This window comes from Rissa tridactyla, chromosome 1 (assembly GCF_028500815.1).
Source record: "Rissa tridactyla isolate bRisTri1 chromosome 1, bRisTri1.patW.cur.20221130, whole genome shotgun sequence".
Taxonomy (NCBI): domain Eukaryota; kingdom Metazoa; phylum Chordata; class Aves; order Charadriiformes; family Laridae; genus Rissa; species Rissa tridactyla.
In genome coordinates, this window is record NC_071466.1 from 25,579,492 (window position 1) to 25,603,565 (window position 24,074).

Here is a 24,074-nt window from a genome sequence, read left to right on the forward strand (position 1 = left end):
CTTGGCAAACTGCATTGACTGCTCATGTAACTGTTACATAAACATTCACTTATGTAGTCATTAAATTAACAGAAAAGGACTTGTGGGTGATGTGAAGGTTGGAGGCCGTCTTGGCCAAGTGATCACGAAATGATAGAGTTTTCAATTCTTGGAGAAGTAAGGAGGAGGGTTAGTAGAACTGCCACCTTGGACTTCCAGAGGGCAGACTTTGACCTATTTAGGAGTCTGGTTGACAGAGTCCCCTGGAGGGCAGTCCTGAAAGGCAAAGGAGTCCAGGAAGCCTGGATATTCTCCAAGAAGGAAATCTTAAAGGTGCAGGAGTTGGCCGTGCCCATGTGCCATAAGATGAGCTGGTGGGGAAGGCGGCTGGCCTGGCTAAACTAAGATCTTTGACTGGAACTCAGGAAGAAAAAGAAAGTTTATGGCCTATGGAAGAAGGAGCAGGCCACTCAAGACTACAAAGATTTCAGAAGCTACGCAGGGAGAAAATTAGAGGGGCCAAAGCCCAACTAGATTTTAATCTGGCTACTGCTTTAAAAGACAATAAAAAATGTTTTTATAAATACATTAACAACAAAAGGAAGACTAAGAAGAATCTCCATCCTTTATTGGATGCAGAGGGAAACATAGTGACCAAGGATGAGGAAAAGGCTCAGGTACTTAATGCCTTCTCTGCCTCAGTCTTTAATAGTAAGACCAGTTGTTCTGGAGCTGGACAACAGGGATGGGGAGCAGAATGAACCCTCCATAATCCAAGAGGAAATGGTTACAAGCTACTGTACCACTTAGGACATGGTAACACACAAGTCTGTGGGGCCTGATGGGATCCACCCAAAGGTACTGAGGGAGCTGGTAGAAGTGCTCACCAAGCCGCTTTCCATCATTTATCAGTAGTCCTGTTTAATCAAGGAGGTCCCAGTTGACTGGAGGTTAGCAAATGTGGCACCCATCTACTAGAAGGGCCACGAGGATCTGGTGAATTACAGGCCTGTCAGTCTGACCTCAGTGACAGGGAAGGTTGTGGAGCAGATCGTCTTGAGCGCCATCATGCAGCACATGCAGGACAACCAGGCAATCAGGCCCAATCAGCATGGATTCATGAAAGGCAGGTCCTGCTTGACAAACCTGATCTACTTCTATGACAAGGTGACCCACTTAGTGGATGAGGGAGAGGCTGTGGATGTTCTTTACTTGAACTTTAGTAAAGCTTTTGACACCGTTTCCCACAGCATTCTCCTGGAGAAACTATCTGCCCATGGCTTGGATGGGCGTACACTTCACTGGGTAAAAAAAACTGGCTGGATGATTAGGCCCAAAGAGTCGTGGTGAATGGAGTTAAATCCACTTGGTGGCTGGTCACAAGTGGTGTTCCCCAGGGCTCAATATAGGGGACAGTTCTGTTTAATATCTTTATCAATGACCGGGACGAGGGGATTGAGTGCACCCTCAGTAAGTTTGCAGATGACACCAAGTTGGGCAGGACTGTTGATCTGCTCGAGGATAGGAAGACCCTACCTAGGGGTCTGGACAGGCTGGATGGATGGATGGGCCAAGAGCAATTGTATGAGGTTCAACAAGGCCAAGTGCCGGGTCCTGCACTTGGGTCACAACAACCCCATGCAGCGTTACAAGCTTGGGGAAGAGTGGCTGGAGAGCTGCCTGGTGGAAAAGGACCCGGGGGTGGTGGTCGACAGCCGGCTGAATATGAGCCAGCAGCATGCCCAGGTGGCCAAGGTGGCCAACAGCATTCTGGCTCGTATCAGGAGTAGCGTGGCCACCAGGACTAGGGAAGTGATTGTGCCTCTGTGCTGTGAGGCCCCACCTCCAGTACTGTGTTCAGTTTTGGGCCGCTCACTACAGGAAGACATTGAGGCGCTGGAGCGGGTCCAGAGAAGGGCAACGGAGCTGGTGAGGGGTCTGGAGAACAAGTCTTATGAGGAGCGGCTGAGGGAGCTGGGGTTGTTCAGCCTGGAGAAAAGGAGGCTGAGGGGAGACCTTATCGCTCTCTGCAACTACCTGGAAGGAGGCTGTAGAGAGGTGGGGGTTGGTCTCTTCTCCCAGGTAACAGGCGATAGGACAAGAGGAAACAGCCTCAAGTAGTGCCAGGGGAGGTTTAGACTGGATATAAAGAAAAAATTCTTTACTGAGAGGGTTGTCAAGCACTGGAACAGGCTGCCCAGGGAAGTGGTTGTGTCACCATCCCTGGAGGTATTCAAAAGATATGTAGATGTGGTGCTGAGGGACATGGTTTAGTGGTGGACTTGGCAGTGCTAGGTTAGCGGTTGGACTTGATGATCTTAAAGGTCTCTTCTAACCAAAACAATTCTATGATTGTAATATTTTATCTTTTTGTGGTTTAATAAACTCTGTTCTAGACACAGCATTAATTTGATTTGTCTCCCCCTTTCTGCAATTTCTGTGTCTTTCATTCCAGTTCTTCATGTGTAGATCATAAGTTCCCAAGCCCTTTCTCCCTGAACTAAGGAAAGATTTTTGTGAAAACGTATCTGTTCAGTCTTGCTCTTAATGTTTTACCCTTTAACTCTTCATGTAGATGTAGCAGTCCTAAAGCATCTCACCTGCTCAGAATATTATTGGTAGTGAAGGCTGTTTTTGCAAATTGCTAATTTTTTTTTGATGACGGATTTGATCAAGAATATCTTCTTGTGTTTCTTTAAGGAATGTCACTGTCAGCAGGATCTTCTCCTCTTCATTCCCCCAAAATAACTCCTCATACATCTCCTGCTCCTCGAAGAAGAAGTCATACTCCTAACCCAGCAAACTATATGGTGCCTACTAGTGCCTCTGCTTCTGTTGCTAATGCTGTCTCTCAGCCTCCATCTACTGGCCAGGTGATCCAGAAGGAAACAGTGGGTGGAACCACGTACTTCTACACTGATACAACTCCAGCACCTCTCACGGGAATGGTATGTTTGCTTTCGATACAGAAGTGTGTGGAGGTTCCAAATGCTGAATTGGTTGATACTACAGAGATTATTCTTAATGCTCTGAAACCCTTATTCTGTTTGAAGATTTGATCTTTATTTGTTGTAATTGTTCTCCAAAATAACTGAAATTTAAGAACCAGAGAATTTTTAATGTATTTTTCATTTACCTCTATGGAGACTTTGGGTTTTCTTTTCTATACAGCAACGGAGAGAAAGCATTTTATGTTTGTCTCAGTGGATACATACATGATGAGAAGATACCAAAAATTCAGATTTTTTTTTTTATGATAGGTTAAATAACTCTTACAGTGGAAGGGAAAAGGCAGTTATAAAAGTGTTAAAGTAAGTATGTACATACGTATGCAGACCCCCTTGAAATCATTAGTAATGAATATCGCATAAGGAAATTGTAATGTATCTGACAGTGTATTTGTAACATGTCCTGTGCATGAAGACTTCGTAGTTCAGTAGGTCAAACTAAAAGGGTGACAAAACACCTTGTTTTCCCTATCCTTAAGGATTTTAAACTGCCTAAAATGTTTTGTTTTCAGGTATTTCCAAACTACCACATTTACCATCCAGCTGCACCTCATGTTGCTTACATGCAGCCAAAAGCAAATGCACCTTCCTTCTTCATGGCAGATGAGCTCAGACAGGTAAGATGATGGAGAATTTAAAGGAAAATCGCATACCTTGGCAAAAACTAGAAAATCGCTAATGGTAGAAGAGAAATAGCCGCTCAAAATCTGTGCAGTTAATTTTCCCTTTGGAGAATTTAAAAAATCAAGTCCTGTAATGGATGGAGTACAACAGAGGGTGGGGGCAGGTTACAGCATATGTGACTCCAACCTAATCTGCATGCCATGATTCAGCTGAGTATTCTTACTTCTTATGTATTGTTTTGGTGTGTGTGAGTTCATTTATGTGGCATTCCTTTAAGCTGTAATCCTATCCAGTTTTAAAGTCTTTCACTTAAATGAAAATATGTGCAGGTGTTAGTTGATGAGTCCTTCTCTGAGGGCTGGCTGTAATTGTTATTTATTTCAGCTTTACTGTAGAAGGTGCCGCTGTCAATATTAGCTCTAGCTTAATGTGTCATCTGCAGCTCCTTACTTCAAGAATTTATATATTGTCATCAACGTTTTCAAGCTAGTGGTCCTCTTCCCCTGGCCCGGACACTTGGATCAACTCCCTGTTTTAGTACAAGTAGCTGGTGCTTCAAAAACAGTGTACTGTTCACTTATAGAAAATGATGAGCTGAATTAGAATGTTCAAAGCTTGACTTAATTTGTCCTTCAGGAACTGATCAACAGACACTTAATAACTATGGCCCAGATTGATCAGGCTGATATTCCTGGTAAGTAAGTGTTTCTTGCAAACTAAACTGTGATGATATTGTTCTGCAACCATGCATATTCAACAATATTAACAACATCTTGCAAAAAACACCACTTCTTTTTAATTTTTCATGAAGCCTTGATCACCAGCTTGGGCTATGGATAACCAGATACAAAGTATTTCAGAAATATTAAATTTATTTCTTGCTTCTGTTTTCTTTTTCTTCTGCAATTTTCTTCTGTTTTGAAACTCTTTAATAGTTGGGAGTATGTAAAATTGCTGGGAAAGGAAAAATCATTAAAGCAATAAAGCCTCATGAAGAAGAATGTTGTATTACTTTATACATGTTAGGTTTTTCTTTAAAGGATGCATGTATTTTCAAAGGCTGTATATAAACTAGCAAATTAGTTTGTTTTAAAGTGTATTGGCTGGTATATGAGAGAAGGCTTTGTACTAGTTATCAGGCAAGAGAAACATATACTATTCATAGTAATTTGGCTTCTGGAGAATTTACAATTGAGTGTGTTCAACTTGATTTAAACAGATCGCTTTTTTGTCTGCCGTACCCTTCTCAAACGTGTGTTTAATATGATAATGATACAGTAAAAAAATGCAGTTTATTTTACTAATCCAGATGAAGTACCAGCGTATCTCTTCTTGCAAGTTTAATCTCTTAATCTGATTTGTAAACCTTCAGCACCTCTGTCTCTGTTTTCTAAACCAGTACGTTAAAACGCATAAGATTGAGATTTGTTTTTTTGTGATGAAAACAGGGTTCTTACAGTGCTATGAAGTCTGTATGGAAATTGGTGCTTATTTATGAGTTTATGCAGGAAAAAGAAACACCAAAGAAACGTCATTCAGAAGGGTGAATTTTTAAGGCAAATGAAAAAATGGCAGATGGAACCGTGCATCTATTCTGTTGATTTTACTTGGTGTAACTGTTTTTCTGAAGACTGTTACTTTAGCTCCGTGGAATCTCTTCCGGGAACCTTATATATTGGCATTAAAGCAAAACCAATGACTTTTAACTTTACGTGCACCTAAAAAACGTATTTACGTATTAATGACAGGCATTTTAATCTTCTCTGCTACTGTTATAATTTTTTCCAAAGTCAACTGACGCCTAATATGTTTCTGCGTATAAACTGATGATTTTAGCGGTTCCTGCAGAAGTGGACAGCTACCACAGTCTCTTTCCTTTGGAACCACTGCCACCGCCCAATCGGATACAGAAAACAAGCAACTTTGGGTACATTACATCATGCTATAAAGCTGTAAATAGTAAAGATGACCTGCCATATTGCCTTCGGAGGATACATGGTGAGAAAAATCGAGTTGTCTCAACAGGAATAGCATTCCTAAGCATGCTAGTCATATTTTAACGTCTGGTTGCTTTTCGGTAGTTTCAGAAGAAATGTTGAAGTAAAAAACTCTCCCCTAAAACATTAAATTTTTAAGCCGTGGCTTTTGTTCTTTTCTAGGTTTTCGTCTTGTTAACACAAAGTGCATGGTATTGGTTGACATGTGGAAAAAAATTCAGCACTCAAATATAGTAACCTTGCGTGAAGTGTTTACCACTAAAGCATTTGGAGAACATTGTAAGTTTTTTGGTTTTTTTTTTTTTCCCCAACTGATGTGTTGAGACTTTTTTCTAAATATGCTTGAGTTAGTAATTGTCACATGTTTCTATTTTTAAGCTCTTGTGTTTGCATATGATTTTCACGCTGGTGGAGAGACTATGATGAGCAGACACTTCAATGACCCTAGTGCTGATGCCTATTTCACAAAACGAAAATGGGGTAAGGAAAATACATTATCATACAATACTTCTGTAAACTGTTTCTAATACTTAAGCAGTAAACAGATGGTCAGAAATAGTCTTCCAACTTAATTTTTTAGCTAAGCGGTCCTGTGGTATCATAAACTGATAGGGATTAGAGAACTCCACTTTCTGTCTGTATTTTTAAATAATAGAAAAATATAAGTGGAGTTAAAAGTTACGGTAAAAGTCTAACAATGAATAATTTACTTTTCTGGTCACATTTGACTTAAGGCTAGTTTGCAAAATTGATGTCAGTTTGTAAGGGAATTACAATTTTTTGGCAGGGAAATAAGTTTTAATTGGGACCCAAGAACTCTGGGGTCCCAGTTGCAGGTCTGTCACAGACTGTTACCTGACGCTTATTGGAGATGTTCCCAAATCATAAAACACATATGCTATGTCAATTTGATGCTTGCTGTTCAGGTGCCCTCCACTTATAATTTTCTTTTTCCTCATAAAGTATTATGAGGACTAATTAGACAGTGTTTTATTTAATGTTTTGAAATGTGAAGTACCAGTTAAGACAAGAAATGGCTTTAAAAATCCCTGTAACATATATTCTTTTCAGACACAAACTTCACATCATAAGTCTGATTTTTTTTTTTTCAGATTTATGCTATGACTTCAAAGGGGTCACTAAAACTACATGTACATTTGTGAATAAAATCCATCACAGCATGGTCTGTGGCTCAGCAAGTTTCCCAGCAGAGCTCATATCCATATAGCTAAAGTCTCTTCCCCTCCAAAACAGTATGCTGCCAATCATGCTGCCTATGAGAACCAGTTCATGACCCATGCAGTCTCTCAGACTGCATCCAGGTGTTGCCTGGGACACAACAGGCCAAAGCTATTGGCCAAAGTAGAGCCCAGCGCCATACTGAGAGACAGAGATGCTCACAACTGAATGGAATCACAGAAAGACTTAGGGTAGGAAAGTATCCTCAGAGCCCTTGGCTCAACCTCTTGCTTGACACAGGACCAACCCTGAAATTAGATCCAGCAGCAGGGGTGACCAGACGACTATGACCTGGCCTTGTTTATTTTTTTAGAGTAGAAGTTCCCTAAATGTCTTTAGGCTACCAGTGTATAAAGAGAAGCAGAAGCTGAGGTTTCTTCTTTCTGGTGCCTTTTGCAATTACAGTCTTTAGCTTTAGATTGAATTCTGTTTCAAAGGTTGACATGGAAAACTTTACTTGACTATCTGGTAGATCAGAGTATAATGGATTCATAGTGTGTGAATACATTCAAAGGCCTGTAGATCCCTTATATACTGAATAATTCCCACTGGCTTTGCACTGAGCTGACCAGTATAAGTGAGGTTGGAACTTCAGTTCCATCATTGGTTTTGGTAGTAATATCTCAGAGGAAACCCTAGATTGACTTGTCATATCCCATGGCAAGTCAAAGAATGTAATTACAAATTCAGTGAGCCTGACGTGGAACGAATTTGGTAGGATAAACCTGGAATGTTCACTGCCAGGTTAATGACCGTTACGTGCAGGACGATGCTTCTGAGTGTCTCCCACCCATGGTTTTCAATTTCCATGTAAATCAGTCCTTGTTATGTTCTTATACTTCTCTAGAGTATTATAGAAGAATGATGTCTATTCTAGATAAAATAATAGAAGGTATAATAAAATTCTTTGTGGCACATTCTTTTGTGACACTGAAAAAGAACTAAGTTTTGCTCATGTAAAGGGCACTCAGGTCTCATTAATCTGTTAAAGTTCTTTGAAGGAAGATCCAGTAGATAAGGTCTTGGGTTTTCAGCGGAGTCCATCAGAGTCTCTGAAAGAAATGAAGTGGCCATGAGATAAGAGAAAGTCCTCAGGTTAATAACTGGTTAGAAGAGAGGAAACAGAATAAGAGTGAACAGTTGATTTTTCACACTGAAAGGAGATCACTGATGGAGTCTCACAAGAATATGTGCTGGGAGTTGTATTAACACATTCACTTATTTGCACTGAAGATAAATAATGGTCTGTCAAAGCTGGCTGATAATACCAAATTATTTGGATTGTTAAAAACAAAGGCCAATTGTTATGGATTGCAGAAGGATCTTACAAGACTGGGATTCTTGGCAGTAACCTAGCAGGTGGTGTAACATAAACCGATGTGGCTGAGGGAAAACATAACTCTAACTTTAGACGTAAAATGATGGCCTCTGTCTTGGCTGTTACTTGGCAGTTCTGGGGCTATAGTTAAGTAGATTAAAGAAAATATTGTCCTCTTGCTGAATAGCAGTAAATAGGAAATGGATTGTTGCAGATCATTAATAAAAGAGTAAACAATGAAACAGAAGACGTTGTATTCAAGATGTGGGTATATCATAGACTCAGATCTGTAGTTGTGGTCCTCCCTACACAATTTTGAAGGTTGTGGAACATCAGCGAAGAAGTGGCAGGGATGATCAAAGGCATGGAACAGCTTCTGTATGAAGAACAGCAAAGTAGAATAGTTCTTTTCATGCTTTTAAAGATGAACAGAGATATGATGGGGTTAAAAATGCCTGGAATATGGTAGGTGTCTGAAAAAATCATCAGGGATTAAAAAAAAAAAAAAAAAGAATAAGCAACAATAGTTTGCTATTTCTTCCAGCCTAGAACTAGGGACTGGCAATGAAACTATCCAGGTAGCAAATTCCAAACCTGTGTAAATTAAGCCATGGGTCTTTGTCACAAATTATTGTGGACATTTGTCTGGGTTCAAGGGGAAAGTGGGCTTACTCATGAAGGGGAAATACTTGAGGACTGTTAACTGCAAGGACACTTTATCTAGCTCAGGAGTTCTCTGAGCTGCAAATCTTTAGGGGCTACTAGAATATTCTACTTGTTTATGCTTTTACATTCAGGTATCTGTTGCAATCTATTGTTCCGATTTTAGTGTATGTGTTGAAACAGGTTAGTGGGCAATCTGGACCATTTATTTGGCCTACTGCAACTTCCTTCTGTAGGCAGGGATGGCCTTTGAAACTGGAAATAAGACACCAGTTTCTCTTCAGCAAAACTAAAGTATTATTTAATTAAAATGAACTGTTGCAGCAGAACTTAGAGAGATATGTAAAAAAGATGACTCTCTCCTGATCATGGCACTTCTCATTACCTGCTCTTCCAGTCTTTTTATTAGATAAGTTAGAAAAAAAAAAAAAATCACCTGAAATTCCCCAGGGTTGACAGATCTTTCTGCACATCTTTACTTTGGCCTTTCTTTTTTGGTAGCTGCTGCTCTCTAGTCTGGTCCTCAGTAGAAGGAGCAATTTAAAAGAGAAAAATAAGATTGCATACCTATAACTTGATTTCTCAGAATTGCCTGCCTTCACGGATCCTTTCTCCATCCCCTCACAGAGTTTCTTGGCCGTCTGCCTGCCTAGAGGAGACTCCCAAGAGAAGCAGGGGAATGGATGGAAGTTGGGTACTCTGCAGCATGAGGCCCAGATTAGTACAATTGCTTTTAAAGGTTTTAGGAGGCACAACACTGTGAACCTGATCAGTGAACTCAGAGAATTTGATTTCAGGTATGCAACCTTATTTATGTTGAACACTCCAGTTGGCAACGTGAGACTTTGACAGTTAAAAGATGAGGATTATGGTTTACATAGCTGTCTTGCATGTCACTGGTGTCAGTGTGGTCAGTCTTGGGTTTTTTCTTTTTGCTATGTTATTTACAGACCCTATTACAGAACTACTTTGGAAGGGATTTGGTGTGGGGGGGGAAAAAACCCCAGCAACTTGTGTTTATTTTTTTTATACTGTAAACTAATGTCTTTGTCACTTCTGAATGTTATAGTATTTACTGCTTGTGTTCTTTATGCAATGGAATATCCTTTTTCTTCACGTGGTACAGTGCGATAATCCGATGTTGTTCTGTCATATTTTACTAAATTTATACAAGTTTTAAAATCAGGAGTCTGACTTTTCAGTTGTTACTTGTTTGAAAAGTTCCTTTTTGTTTGATTCTAATTCCTCATATTTTCTCAATACACTTATTTCTATCAAAAGTGTCTAAACATTAAATCTGTTGTTCTGGAATTTACTGGTTTTATTCCACCTTTCTGATATTTCTCAACCTCAGATTATAGTACATGTTAGTGCATTTATCTCTGCAAAAGCGTTTTCTTTAAATTAGCAAATTAACCCAAAAGTACTGAAACATTGTTCTTAACAGTCCAATAATTAAATGATAAACCACATTCTGAATGTATGTGCTTTAAAACTATTGGCTAGAGAATCCTGGCAAATTAACAATAGCTATCTGCTGCTGCCAATTAAGGTTTTTTTCTTTGTCCTGATGAGCTTTTGTGGTTGGCAGAGATAAGCATGCCTTTGATATGTCCTTTGGCCTGTTTATTAAAAATGCTCTGAGTAATTAAAACGTTGGTTTACATGCTGTTACAGTAGTTTTCAGCACCACAGATTCTGCTTTTCAGCAAACACATGCTTTCTAATGAAGATAGGCAAGTTTCCTGGACCTTGTTTTCCTCTGGACACATTAATAGTAGTATGTCATGCACAAAAATAGACTTCATTGCTGACTTTACAGTTTTTGCATCCCCAGTTGCTGAACGTTTTTTCATAAAATACCTCTTCTATTGGAAAAGAAATAAGTTGTGTACTTAGACTGTGATGAGAAGAAAGAATATGTGAATGTTGAAAATCATCGTGATGTTGCTGAGGACAAAATATGTGACTAATAATTATCCTAAAATGGTTTTGCCAAAAGCTGCAACTTTTTTGAAGTAAATTCAAGTTTTCAATATCTTCAGATTTTTTTGACAAAATTTAATGCTGCATTAGTAGTTCAGAACCTTTCTGTGTACTGAAAACTGAGAAATGTAAAACCAAAGCCCAGGTTTCCCTGGAGAAGGGGGAGAAATGAAAGCTGCTGCATTTATCTTACTTTCAGTACTGGAACTCAGGAACACTAAGCAAACACTCATCAATTCACAGTTCTCGATGCAAAAGAGCGATTTACAGGCCTGAGAGGTTCAATTTAGTGAGCAGCTAAATTTTTCATTGGGCTTCTGGTTATTTTTTTCATAACCGTCTGATGAGAATTGCTGTTTGTTAGTGTGCTTTCTGACAGTATTCCTGATGATGTAAAACAGGTCCTATTGCCGGTGGTCCCAGCTGTTTCTTCCCTTCAGGACTGTCCCTGGCTTTATCCTTGCTCTGGGGAACTGAATTTTGTTTGAATGCTTTGTTAACAAACAAAAAAGAAGTATATATACACACACCAGTGCCAAGGGGACGTTTCTTGCTCAGTGAAAAAATTCATACTGTAGAACATAAAAATAAATAAATAAATGATGATAATGAGTTTATCTTAACACAGCAAGGAAAAGTAATGGATAACCTGTGTTTTTGGAGTGGTGGTTCTTTAATTTTTAATGTTTTCCATTAGTATCTATGCTCTGCATCTCAGAGAGATGAAAGTAATGGGAGAGGTGAGTCTGTAGATGGGAAGAACATAATCAGAAATTTTGCATGTTGTGGCTTTGGATTCAACCTGTGATAAGAGGCCTTTTTCAAATCAACCATGAAACCTCTTAAAATACCACTTTTTGGAGTAAAGTAATTTGATCACTTTTGTAATGTTTTCTTATATTCTTCTGATGTTTTCCACTGTGTTCAGTAGTTTTTTGAAAACTGTGTGTTTTGCCTGAAGAGTGAGCTTTTGGGTCTAATCTCTTTGGCTCCTTGCTCAAGTGCCGTCTGTGGCAGGCCTGATGGGCCTTCATGGGTCATAGTTTGTAGTTAGCATTGCAGCCAAACTGAACTACTTTTAATCTTACTTCCTTTGAACAGATAGATATGTAAGAGAGCATTTCAAAACTGATTCCAATGTCTTAGCTTGTACCTTTAGTGTATGGGAACATGGGGTGCAGCCAGCCAGCCCCAAAGCAGCAGACTAGATTCAACTGTAGCCTCAAGCAAGTCTTTCCAGTACTAAAATAATGTTGTTGCTTGAGATTTTCTGATAGAGGGGGAGAGAAGCTGTGTTGAAGTCTGATCTTTCAGCTTTTCAGCATATGTTGAATATTCTCTTGGTTACATTGCCCTTATCTGTAAATCAAAGAACAAGTGCTGTTGTTTTTAAGTTGCCTGCAGAAAAATAAGCCTCGAGTTTTGGCTTTTCTCTCTCTTTGGGATGATATAGCAACATTTCTGTTCTAGACTACTTATTTCATACAGTTGTAATTCTGTTTTACAGTATCCATACGCATTCCTGTTAAACTTGACACATGTTGCTGTTTACCAAACAGAAAGTGTATTCTATAGCAAGTAGCAACTAGAGGAGGACCCTTAACTAATAAAGGAGGTTATATCTCCTCAGTCATTTTGTATCATCATAATTCTTGTCATGCTGAAGCAGAGAGAATCATGAGCAAAAAAAAGTTTGCTACGTGAGACTTCTGGTATGCTGGTTTGTGGGAAGTGATTTGCATAATGATTCATCAGGACTCCAGAAAAAACAAGGAGTATCTCATTATATTCAGCTTTCAGTAGACATGCCAGGCTTACTGCTATTTAAAGGAGTCAGTGTCTTGATCTTTATAATCTAAACCAAAGCACCTTAAACCTGAAAAATGAACTAAAGTTTAGAAAAAAATAAACAAAAGCCCAGAAACGAAAGCTGGGAACATTCCCAGCCCATCACTCCAAAATCAGTAAAAATTTTTTCTGTGATGTGTTTCATTTTTTAACTCTCACGTACGTATGTGTGTGTTTGTGTGTACGCATGCAAGAACACACACACACACACACACACACACACAAAAATAAAAACCCAAGAAACAAATGTTTGGAGGAGAGGAGTGCAGTCAGTTTACAACTGAATCAGATGCTTATATGATTTTACTGAATACTGATGATATTACTGGTCTCAAAAATAGCAAAATCAGTCCTGAGGCAACCTCATGAAATGCCTATGATGTTTTGTAAAATTGAGATGCACTGTCTTAATCTAGGTGCGCATTCTTCTCGGCATCTTTGTGCCACACAAACAGTAGCAACTTCTTTGCATTACACGCATCTTACTAAAAATAACACTTGTTATCTGTATCTTTATTTTTTCATCTCTGGCTCACTATTACTCAGAAACGGTTTGCAATGTAGAATTTGGGGTCGTTTGCAAAGAATTGGTTTTACATTTGAAAGGGGGGCTACAAATCCGCTTAGAAAGGGAGTGATGCGTTGCTTTCATATGGCCCCTTGAACACAGGGGTCACACAGTGATGGCGTGTCAGGGAGTTGGGTCACAGCAGAACATAAGTGAAGTTCAGTGATGTTTAGCCACCAAATCTCGCAGTCTGATTTGTCCATCTAATTTGAAACTAGCTCGCTCCTTTATCTTATCAGATGATACAGAATGTTTGATTTGTAAGCCTTCCTACAATAGAGGAGGTAAAATGGGATTGGTTGCAGCTCCTGTGGTACATGCTTCTTGTTTCAGAATACCTGCAGTTTTACTTCTGAAGTACCTGCATATTTTGATGTACCACCCACTTGCAGCAATTTCTAACCAGTGTTCTTTTAGTAGTGATTATTCATCCTAAACTTTAAAAATCAGCATAGGTTTCCTGAACGTGAGAGTGAAAATAATAACGCCTAATGAATTGTGAGCATTTTAAAATATGTTGTCCTTCCAAAAAACCCAACCTAAACGAAGTAAAAAAAACCCCACACAACCATTAAAGCACAACAGATAAGTTTTTGAGGACTGTTATGAGCTGAGTGAAATGAGTATGTGAATTAACTGTATAATTCAAAATGTGCTAACTTTAATTTTATGTAGTAGCCTTACAACTGATGCTTACAACGTTTTGCTTCTAGGTCAGCATGATGGACCTCTACCACGGCAGCATGCTGGATTACTACCGGAGTCTTTGATATGGGCATATATCGTGCAGCTCAGCTCTGCATTACGGACCATTCATACAGCAGGACTGGCATGTCGAGTTATGGATCCAACAAAGATTCTAGTAACAGGCAAAACAAGGTAATGAAAGCGTTCATCTCGCGGTGTACTGTGAGCTGTGTTGGTGGTAGCTGCTGACCACGCACCTGTTACGGAAATAGCAAAGTCTCACTAGAAAGTACTGTTATTTTTAACTGGTATGAGACTAAAAATGAACACATGCTAAAACTTGTAAATTTTTAAGTTCTTTTTAAACGTGTTTTGGGAGGACTTAAGCATTATCCTCCAAACACTATTCAGATCCACTACTGACAGCCTAGAAATTTTTTGATCTATTCGTAAACTGAAGACTGTCTGTTGCATTTTATCAAATAGTAAAATTAGTATTCTCTGCTTCATAGCAATTTGCTGAGCACCGATGACTTTTTTTTGTCATATCAAAGCGTTCAATGAATGCCAGAGGAAAAACTGAGTAACCAACAAAATTTAACGTCACTTCTTCCTTTTCTCTTCTTGTTCCTAAAGGTTACGAGTTAATTGCGTTGGAATCTTTGATGTTTTGACTTTTGACAACAGTCAAAATAATCCACTGGCATTAATGGCTCAGTTTCAGGTAAGACAATAGCGCCGTAGTTAGGTTGGTGACTTGGCACAGGGAGTACTGAAAACCGGTGTGATTCCTTTTGGAAGACAAGTATTTTCATTTAACTGTAGTCCAGTATATCTGTCTCTAAATGACCATATTTTTTCATTCCTGATTTGATCTTGGTTCTGCCATGCATTATTCAAATTTGTTTGTAATTTAGAAATGTGAATGCTCATCTTGCTATCTTCTTCTAAAATTTCAGCAAACTCGCCAAACAGGTTGAACTATTAGTGTTTAACGAACTTAAGTCAGAAATGGTTGGAAATACGGATTTCTAAAGGAAGGAGAAGAAAAATCTTACATTTAGTGTTAGAGGTCAAAAAATAATGTTTGAGTAACAGTTTTTGCTCTGCTTTCTCTTTTATTATTTTAACAAAAATAACTAAGTGTTGAATACCTGTTCACAGAGGAGTAGGACATCTTTTAAAAAACTGCACTTAGGCCTTCTCCTCAATCCTAAAAGGTTCTAGTGTATCTTTATTTTAGGCTCCTAGTTTTTCCGTGCTTTCCTGGCGTTCTCTGAAGTGTGGACTCTGCATAATTCCTGAATTAAGAAGAATCCCTTTAGACTTAACAAAAACTGTTCCGCAGTCATCTGGAGCATCACTGTGTAGAGGAGTGCCTCTTTCCCTAACTTCCCCTCAGGGTAAAGTACATTGCTTCAGCAGTCATCGCATACCCTGTCTATACTGGGAGTAAAAGACTGTAGTAGGGAGTTGGTTTTAATTTATTTTCATTAATTGAGCTTATTCACTGTGAGAAAATTGGTCATTCAGAGTCTTCCAGTAATAAATGGAATGTTTGAACTTTGGCCAGGCAGAAGCTAGCTTGTTGGAAACCATCTCCTAAAACATAGCAACTTTTTTCATTTTTCATGAATGATACAGTAAAGCAATTTTCAGTGTACTCTGAGTAGTACATCAAAGGATTCCCCCCCTACCCCCCCAGCTATGTATGAATGGGCTTTTGGTAATGATTTAGTGGAAAACAGCTGAGAGATGATAAGAATACATGCAAGTGAGGGATTCCATGTCTAAAAATGTAGAGAGTTTTCTTTGTGTGGTTTTTTTTAAATCTGAATACTTCTTAGAATTTATTCTAATTGCAGCTGGGAAAGAGATCCTCCTGAGATACTATGACATTCAAGTAATTTTAAAGCAAAACATTTAATGTACTTGGAGGTACAAATCTAAAAATACTTGCAGGTACGCGAATCTGTCAAAAGCATTTACCACCATAGCAGCCCAACAATTGGCAACTAACTTGCTTGGTAATTCCTGGTTTTGTTTAGAGGGGGATATTTTTGCATGTTTTATACATTGTTAGTGTTCAAATTGCTCAGGTACCGCTACTAAACCAGAAAAGAAATACTGTTAAACACATAGTTTGGAAGATCTAAACTGGAGTTAGAAAACACAGTATTGCCTTCTGTTTTGTCGCTTCCTCTAGAAGGGCTTGGCTTTCACTATCCATTTTGTTCCTTCAGAGATTCTGGACTGGGTTCATTCCTTCAATTCAGGAGTCATTTATCATCTTCTACCTTTGTTTGCCCTAGCCAGATAAAATTACAAAATAACAGCTGCTGCTTGTCCTTTTTCCTCTCGATCCATGACCCAGTTCCTGAATTCCTCTGGGACTCCAGTGTGACTGTTAAAAATGTAGGTTATCTCTTGGTTTACTGCCCAGCTAATATGCATTTCCTTGTCGCTGTCTTCAATAGAGGAAGGTATTTTTGTTAGCATTTGTCACTTTCTGGCTATTTCCCATTGTTAATATAGATAGGAAAGAGTTCGGCCAGAACAGTGAGGGGCTATGTAAACAGAATGCAATTGTACTTTACAATCTGTGTTAAACATTAATTTATATGATCATTTAAGAGTTAAATAAAGGCAACAGCAAGGGAAGCTAAAAAGTAGTAAATGAAATATGAATGGCTGCTTGCATTAAAAGCAAGGTGTTAAACCTATATAAATTCCAGCACATCACATCCCACCCCCAATCCGTAAGTCTTGTGACAGTCGGTTACGAGACACAGATGGGAAAACTGTAAATGGTGATGTAAGAAAAAATGGAAAGGTTTAATAAATATTTCTGTATTTGGAATAAAATGAAGGTGAATCTTATTCATATGAAAGTAAGTGAAAACATAAGTTTTATTGATTTAACAAGGGCTATAAGGTTACATTTGCTCAAAGTAAATATTTTTAATTTAGCAAACCAAAATAACTTTCCCCAAATTTAAAGAAACTAGCTGAAGAGGCATCTGAAGTATTAATGTTGACTTTAAAAAAAAAAATAATCAAAAAATCTAGGAACTTGGAGGGACTTCTAAGTGCAATTCCAGAACTTAAAAGGATAAGTGAATCCTCAGAGTAGTAGAATGGATGAGCTGATATTGATCCAAGCAAAGCAGTGGAACAGGACGGACAAAAAAGTAATGTCAGTTTCAAAGAGTTTATGGAAAATGGATCTTCTCAAAAATTAGATTTGACTAGCTTATATGTCTGTCTGATAAAGCCAAGTGTATAAAATGCTGAGGTATTTCCAGGGCATTTGGCATAGTCGCACATACCTTTTTAACATTAAAAAAAAATTATGCAGAAGAGAATGGGTACCTATTCAATTAACTTTTAAATTGCTCACTGACATTTTTGAAATTCATTTGATAACAGGGAGACAGTAATGAAGAGGGCTGTTTCTCAGTTTATCTCTTAGGGGCTGGTTTTTAGTCTAATGCTATTTAACACTTCTATCAATGAACTAGATGATGTTGATAAAATCTTTCCTAGCAAAGCTTTCAGGAGATAAAAAGATTAAGTACAGGTTGGTTATGAATTGAATTGCTAATTAAATGGTCATTAGTTGCATGCAAGGTCCATTTTTGAACAAAGGTCAGCCTGTACTTAAAAGGTGTAAAGCTTTTCCTTCAAGTTGAGAGTCAACGTGGTATGACTTAGTCACTGTTGATAGTAACCGTAGCAAAAGTCTTCTGGCAGGTCTGTGGCAAAAGGAACTGGTGTGATCCATAGATACGTGTAAAGCACAATATGGAGTATAAACAGGGAAATGATTGTACCTAATGTTCATCTGTACCTTGCACTAGCAAGGGTACTACAGGAATACAGCATTTATTTCTGGTGTCCCTCCTCCAAGGAGGGCTAGTAGTTTTTGTGTGCTTCCCTTAAGCTTTTCCTACGTAGGAGGAGGAAGAGCTGAATCTGTTGATGTTTTCAGAGGGTAGGTTAGGGCTTAATAGGCATACGTGGATTGCTTTCTTCTATAAAGGATGATGTACCCCAATGCCTGGGAAGCTGCGTAGCCTGTCTGCATGCATAGAGTTGGTCAGTGGGTGGTAGTTTTGTCCCTTCTAACATAGGAATCTGACTTCCATAAATCCTGATCTTTATGGGTCCCTTCCATTCAAGGTATTCTATGATTCTCCTATCACACAGGAAAATTACCGCCTGTCTTTGTGCACTTGTAAAACTTCAGACATTGAGCATTGTAATAACATTTTCTTTCAGGGTTTCAGCCGTCGGTGAATAGTGAGGCACCTTGAGAGAGCAGTTCAGTTCACTCAATCTGAATTGTTTTGCAGAGTTACAGATATCTTAAATCGATCAGACTCTTAACTGAATCACTTGAAGTTTAAGTCCCTAAAACCAGTGGGATGAATCCAAGCCACTTTTGCAACTAAAACAAGTTAGGCGTTGACTGTAACTTGAAATGTGTGTGTTTGAGGCTGCATTGGTGTACTGTATCCTCTCTGCCAGTTTTTCTATTAGATGCAACTTGCAAAACAGACAAAAATTAAGGTTGCAAGTCAAATGTTCAAAAAATCAAAAGTCTGAATTTAGAATTTCCTGGATGATGTTAGCATAAGACTCTTTCTCAATAATTTTTAAAATCTAATGCAATCTGTATTATGAAAATACCTATATAAAGGAAGACTATATTTTCATAGGGTCTTGCCTGAAGTTGTATATTTTTGGTGTCTCAGGGTTGTGTGATGATAGAGAATTTATATAGGATACATCCTTATGAATTACTAAAAGTTGGAAGGTATTAAAGTAAAGACTGCAGAAAGAAGAAAGATTTTGGTTAATACAGATACTTACATATTTCTTCTAAGTCTTTCAGAGAAAAAAATAATAATAAAAACACCATTGTGACAGGTGATGTGTCTGTATAGATACTGCATCAGCATGATTCCTTCTGTTAGTCCTATAGCAGTGTCCTCTGCTGCTCAAATTCACCACTTGGCAGTGAAAGCAAGTGAGTTCCCACGAAAATGGGGTTTCTTGCTCTGGTTCATTTCTCTTTACCAAAGTACAAAGGAATGCTGATACTTGGGAATTCCTGGTTCCTTAGGAAATCAAGTCTAGCAAATGCCAGTCCCATCTCCTCCACCGCTTCGTCCTTATTTCTGTCTCATTTCCCACATCCTGTTTCTGTCTTCAGTAGTTACAAGATTACTACGGTATTTAACTTGTTGCATATCCATGTTTAAATTGCACCACTTAATCATACTTGATCTGGATACAGCAGGGACATTGAAAGACCTGGAAATGTTTTCTTCACTCTGTCCCTCAACACCTGGGAGATGTGGCTGCAGGCAAAGCTCTGCTCAGCTCCTGCGGCCAGAGGCAGCAAAAGTGGTTACACCTCTGGGTAGAAGAGCTGTGAGGGACTGTGGCATGTTCACCATCACAGCAGTTTTCTAAAGCTGCTGAATTCTACGCAGAACTTTTGACGTTGCAGTGCTGCCAAATTTTTGGCCTTTCTTACAGAAGTGACCAAAGGTGTATTCCTTGTACGACTGCATTCTCTGCTAAATGACACAGCCTTGTTCCAGACGGTGGAGTTGACATTCTTGATAATTAGTAGCTTTCACTTTTTTAATTCTGCAAAAATATCTTACTTTCTTAGAAAAAAAAAAAACTCAGGAAAATACTAAATTTGTATCTCTAATTGACTCTTAAATTCAGTTTGAAGCAAGCATCCAGCATGGAAAGCTGCAGGTGTTTCAAGTTTGGCCAAGTTGTGTGCAGCTGAAAGCCTTTCCATGGAAAGAATCAGGCAGCTTTTGCTATGAATGTCATTGCCTGCTACTAAATTAGGCTCCTGTTTTTAGGGGTGGGCTTTAAAATCTGGTATAGCTTTTCAAAATAATTTCTGGTGGCTGTCTATTAAAATAGGCAGGATTTTCCGTTGCGGCAAAGCAGTTTGTATGCAGCATTCATCTTTTAAAAGCTGTTCTACTCCAAGGAAAGCATTTAGTAACACTGAGGACTTTTTCATAAAATGTCATGCTGCTCAATTTGTCAGCCGTACAAGCCTGTTCCTGTCTAGTTATTTCAGGTAGTTCATATTTTTCACACTGGCCATCCTTGATAGGTATTTCTGCCTCTTGTATCAAGAAGAGTTGCTCTAATTGCCACCAATTCCTTGACTTGTCAGGAGCCAACAGGTGGGTGGTTAGGAGAACCTCTTTGCAGAGCTTCTGCTCACTATGCAAGAGTTCTCTCTGGTACTGTCCTTAAGCTAAAAATAGGTAAATTTTAAGCATTCAAAGATAAATGTTATACCTAGAAATCACTAGTTATCAGGCCAGAAAATCAAGACAGATTTTCCTCCGTACGTTTTGACTACTGTAACTTGGGCATGCATATTGAACAATGATTTGAATAGCATGTTGCTTAAATTCTTTTAAGGTTGTTGAAGAACTGTCTCTCTTTAAATACCATCTAGTACCATAGGTAATGTTTATCTATACTAAGAATCTTATCTCTGTGTGTTTTCCCTGTTAGCAAGCAGATCTGATGTCCCTGGGGAAAGTTGTGTTGGCTTTGGCTTGCAATTCTTTATCAGGAATTCAGAGAGAGAATTTGCAGAAAGCAATGGAACTAGTGACAATCAACTATTCCTCTGATCTGAAGAATCTGATTTTGTAAGTTTACTTAATAAATCTTTTAAAGAAAATTACTGCTTTTTTTAAACATACAAGTGAAAATGTCAAATGATATTTTTAGATGCGAGTAAGATTACAGATATAACTACTGTCATTGAGTTGTCTGCACAGTCAATGCGTCATTAAACATAATTTAAAATTTGTTTGTAAAATGTGTATTTTCATGGTGTATCTAATAAAATCAGTGTCCTTTCTTTATTATGTGCTGTTTAAGCTCCTAATAAGAATTAGGAGCTTAAAGAAAACAAGCAGTTTTAAGTTGTCTTCAGTACTGGGCTTCATTGCCTATTATCTACCATAGTAATATGCTAGTCTTATCTTCCAGTTTCAGGTGTTGAGAAATAGGCGTATTGCCTTTATGACCAAAGGGTTGGTTGAGTGCTATTTTCTCCTGGCTGTGTATTATTTTTAGTTGTTCTTTAGTGTAGTTAGCCTTTCTCCTCTTGCAGCCTAAGAGGGAAAAGTAGAAAACTGTCCCCTCTCTGATTTGAAAAACAATTGCACGACAATCTGAATCTTCGCATCTTCTCTCTTTTTGAGTATGTTCTTGCTATTTGAGTGGGTGAACTCTACGCAGTTCCATGAAAGTACACTCCTATCTTGTATAAGTAACTGACTGGATGTATACATGTAAGTTAACACACGTTTTCTCTGTTAATATTTTTTTTTTTAAAGAAACGCTGCAATTGTCGACTTTGTGTATTAAATAGACATCATGGTCAAATAGTTATAAAACTGTAATAGGATGATCTCTCTGGCATTTGCAACATGTTTAAGTGATCTTTTTGGGGGTGGGGATATTTTGGCAGGTATTTGCTGACCGACCAAAACAGGCTTCGCAGTGTAAATGATATCATGCCTATGATTGGTGCGCGATTCTATACTCAGTTGGATGCTGCTCAAATGCGAAATGATGTTATAGAGGAAGACCTTGCAAAGGTAAATCATTTAGTAAATCCTACGGGAAGACCTATAGTCAGTGTTCTTACAGCTGTACCTTAAGAGGGAACGTTTTCTACCATTTTTTCCATTTGCTTGGTTAGCAACCTAAGTTATCTGCATGCAGACTTGAGAACTGTGAGCTCAAGGTATTTAAAGTCCAAAAGCTCCAAGAACCACTAGTTTTAGGATGCCCTCAGCTGGGCTTTACCTAAAGTAACATCTTCATGTCCAACCAGTAGTCTTGGGGTAAAGATGTTCTTTATAGAATGGTTAATTCTGAGTAAATAAGGCCATGCACGTCATCACATGCTAGATCACGTAGTTTGTGCTAGAGTTTATACAGCAACAAACGTTGCCTTTAAATTCTTGGATAGATTTGGATTCCAGTGTCCCTTTACTTACGTCATACATTTTCCTTTCCAAATGAATGATCGTGGAGGGAAAGGCAGCCATCCTCAGTTTCCCTGAAGTGTGTACCTCTTGCTGTGTGGATCTGATTAGCCTATCAAGTTCAGTCAAGGTACCAAGTGCTAGCTACAAAGGAAATATGTACTTTGTCCCATGTTAGTGAGTATTTGTTCAACAAGAAAGGGTGTCTGCTCATCAGAAGCCAATGGTCACAGGATTTTCTAGCAAGACTGAGGTACGTTACAGAAGGCTTTCATGATGCTGAAGATGTGTGGGATAGGATATTAAGTTTTTAAGGATCTAATCAAGTCCTGTGACTCCTTTCCATTACATGCCCTCATTGAGAATTTTTTTTTTTAAGAGGTAGTAAACCAATGGTTGGGATTCTGATGAACTGGTTCTCTTAAATTCTCCACCATTAGCTTGTTGGATAACTGTTTTTCCCTCCTTAGTGTAAGATATTGCAATCTATCAGAAGTAAAGAGCTGTAGAAGAGCAAGGTGGTATCTACTTTGGATGTAGAGCTCTAGATGACTGGTGCTCAGTCAATCAGAGTTATCCACTACTCCTGCTCTGAAGATGTTTAAGGTAATTTCTTATTAAGGTGACCCAATGTGCCTGCACAGATTTGGGCAGGCGGACCTTTTTCCAGAACAAAGATGGAGATTGTCCGGTAATCAGCATTAAGCAGCTCACATTTTCAGTCAGGTTGTTTGTAGCAGTTGCTTTTCTGTGGCAGGTGAGCAGGGCCACTGCAAATCCAAGTTGTTGCATAGCCCCCAGTTTGTCAATAGCTGTTTGCCTGGCAGTGATAAATAGCGGTTGTTAATTAGCTGTCACACTATAACTTGTTTGTACTACCACATCCTCAGTAACTTCAGAGCTACAGCATCCTTTAAGTCTATCCCAGTACTCTCTCTTCATTATTGCCCCAAAGCAGATGCTTCAGGGAGAGTATTAGAACAAGACTAGTATGTATGATATTTTCCCTCATATTCTCCTAGCATGCTGTCATCTGTAGGTTAGGGGCTTCTCATGCTGCAAGTAGTTTGTATGCAATTAATAAATTTGTTTTCTCGAAGACATGAATATTTTGTTACTCCCTTAATGCTCTTGTTTCACACCACAGTGACCCCATTACTCCACCCCTTTCCTTCCTCACCTTAAAATTCCCATCATATATACATGCCAGCATTCAAAGCCTCAGTTTTTTCAAGTCCTCTAATCCACTCTGTAGAAGAGCTCCCTGCCTTACAGGCTACTAAGCCTGGAGAGAGGCCACCTGGAGAGCGAGTGCCAGTGTTGTTGCTCAGCTGTGTCACCACTGACTGGGAATCTGCAAGGCAGTGGCGTTCACACAAATGTGGTTTTGGCTTTTGTATATTTGGCCACATACCAAAAAATTACTTGGAGGTTGTATAGACCTCTACTAGCTGGACAAGGTAAGTCTTCCCTGTCAGTCTCTGAGTGTAGTTACAGTCGTGGTACATTCCCCTGAATGTTTTTAGGCTGGTAGTAGAAGTTTTGCAACTCATAGGTTGTCTAAGGTCAAGCTATTATCACCTTGACCTACTTTATTTACCCAGCTGTGCACAGTAATCCACTCCACACTGAATTCATTTGAAATCAATATGATCATGCATGGAATGTGATGCAGCTTAGCATGAATAATGTTGGAGAGCTGGGCCATTGGCGAATATGAGTAATATCAGGAGAGAATCATTTTCCTGCCAGCTTTGAGCAGCTTTTACTTAAAACATTATTCTACAGTGTAATGTAAGTGAGGATGTACTGTTACTGAATCCTAATCGATGGGGAAAAATGTATGGAACCGTTTTTTCAATTGCATGTATTCTAAACATATAATTCTAATGTTCTGTCATTTATGTGAGCTTATTCTTATTGCTTTATCTATGTCATTGATGGATTCAGCATTTATACTGTTTTAAGACAACTTCTAGCTCTTTTGGAAAAACTTGTTTCAAAATGATATTTGGAATCAATTGTAATTTGAATGTTTGAATGCATGTCTGCAAAACAAATCTGGTAGTTTATGTTGCTTCTCATCTTTACCTGAAA

At 38.6% G+C, this 24,074-nt stretch overlaps 1 protein-coding gene across 10 annotated transcripts in view; it reads left to right on the forward strand.

Annotated features, from left to right (window-relative positions):
• The window catches only part of PAN3 (poly(A) specific ribonuclease subunit PAN3), an 85,623-nt gene that overhangs the window by 54,195 nt on the left and 7,354 nt on the right, over positions 1 to 24,074 (forward strand). For 5 of the 10 annotated variants that reach the window (XM_054219264.1, XM_054219275.1, XM_054219292.1 and 2 more), the window contains 10 exons: positions 2,680 to 2,927; positions 3,500 to 3,604; positions 4,248 to 4,305; positions 5,448 to 5,609; positions 5,771 to 5,887; positions 5,987 to 6,088; positions 13,944 to 14,109; positions 14,554 to 14,641; positions 20,485 to 20,624; positions 21,455 to 21,584. In XM_054219264.1, coding sequence (XP_054075239.1) covers positions 2,680 to 2,927; positions 3,500 to 3,604; positions 4,248 to 4,305; positions 5,448 to 5,609; positions 5,771 to 5,887; positions 5,987 to 6,088; positions 13,944 to 14,109; positions 14,554 to 14,641; positions 20,485 to 20,624; positions 21,455 to 21,584 — 1,316 coding nt within the window. Of the gene's footprint in view, positions 1 to 2,679; positions 2,928 to 3,499; positions 3,605 to 4,247; positions 4,306 to 5,447; positions 5,610 to 5,770; positions 5,888 to 5,986; positions 6,089 to 13,943; positions 14,110 to 14,553; positions 14,642 to 15,160; positions 15,321 to 15,782; positions 15,880 to 16,160; positions 16,374 to 20,484; positions 20,625 to 21,454; positions 21,585 to 24,074 lie in introns of those variants that run through there. The other 5 variants (XM_054219334.1, XM_054219316.1, XM_054219325.1 and 2 more) reach the window with 5 other exon arrangements.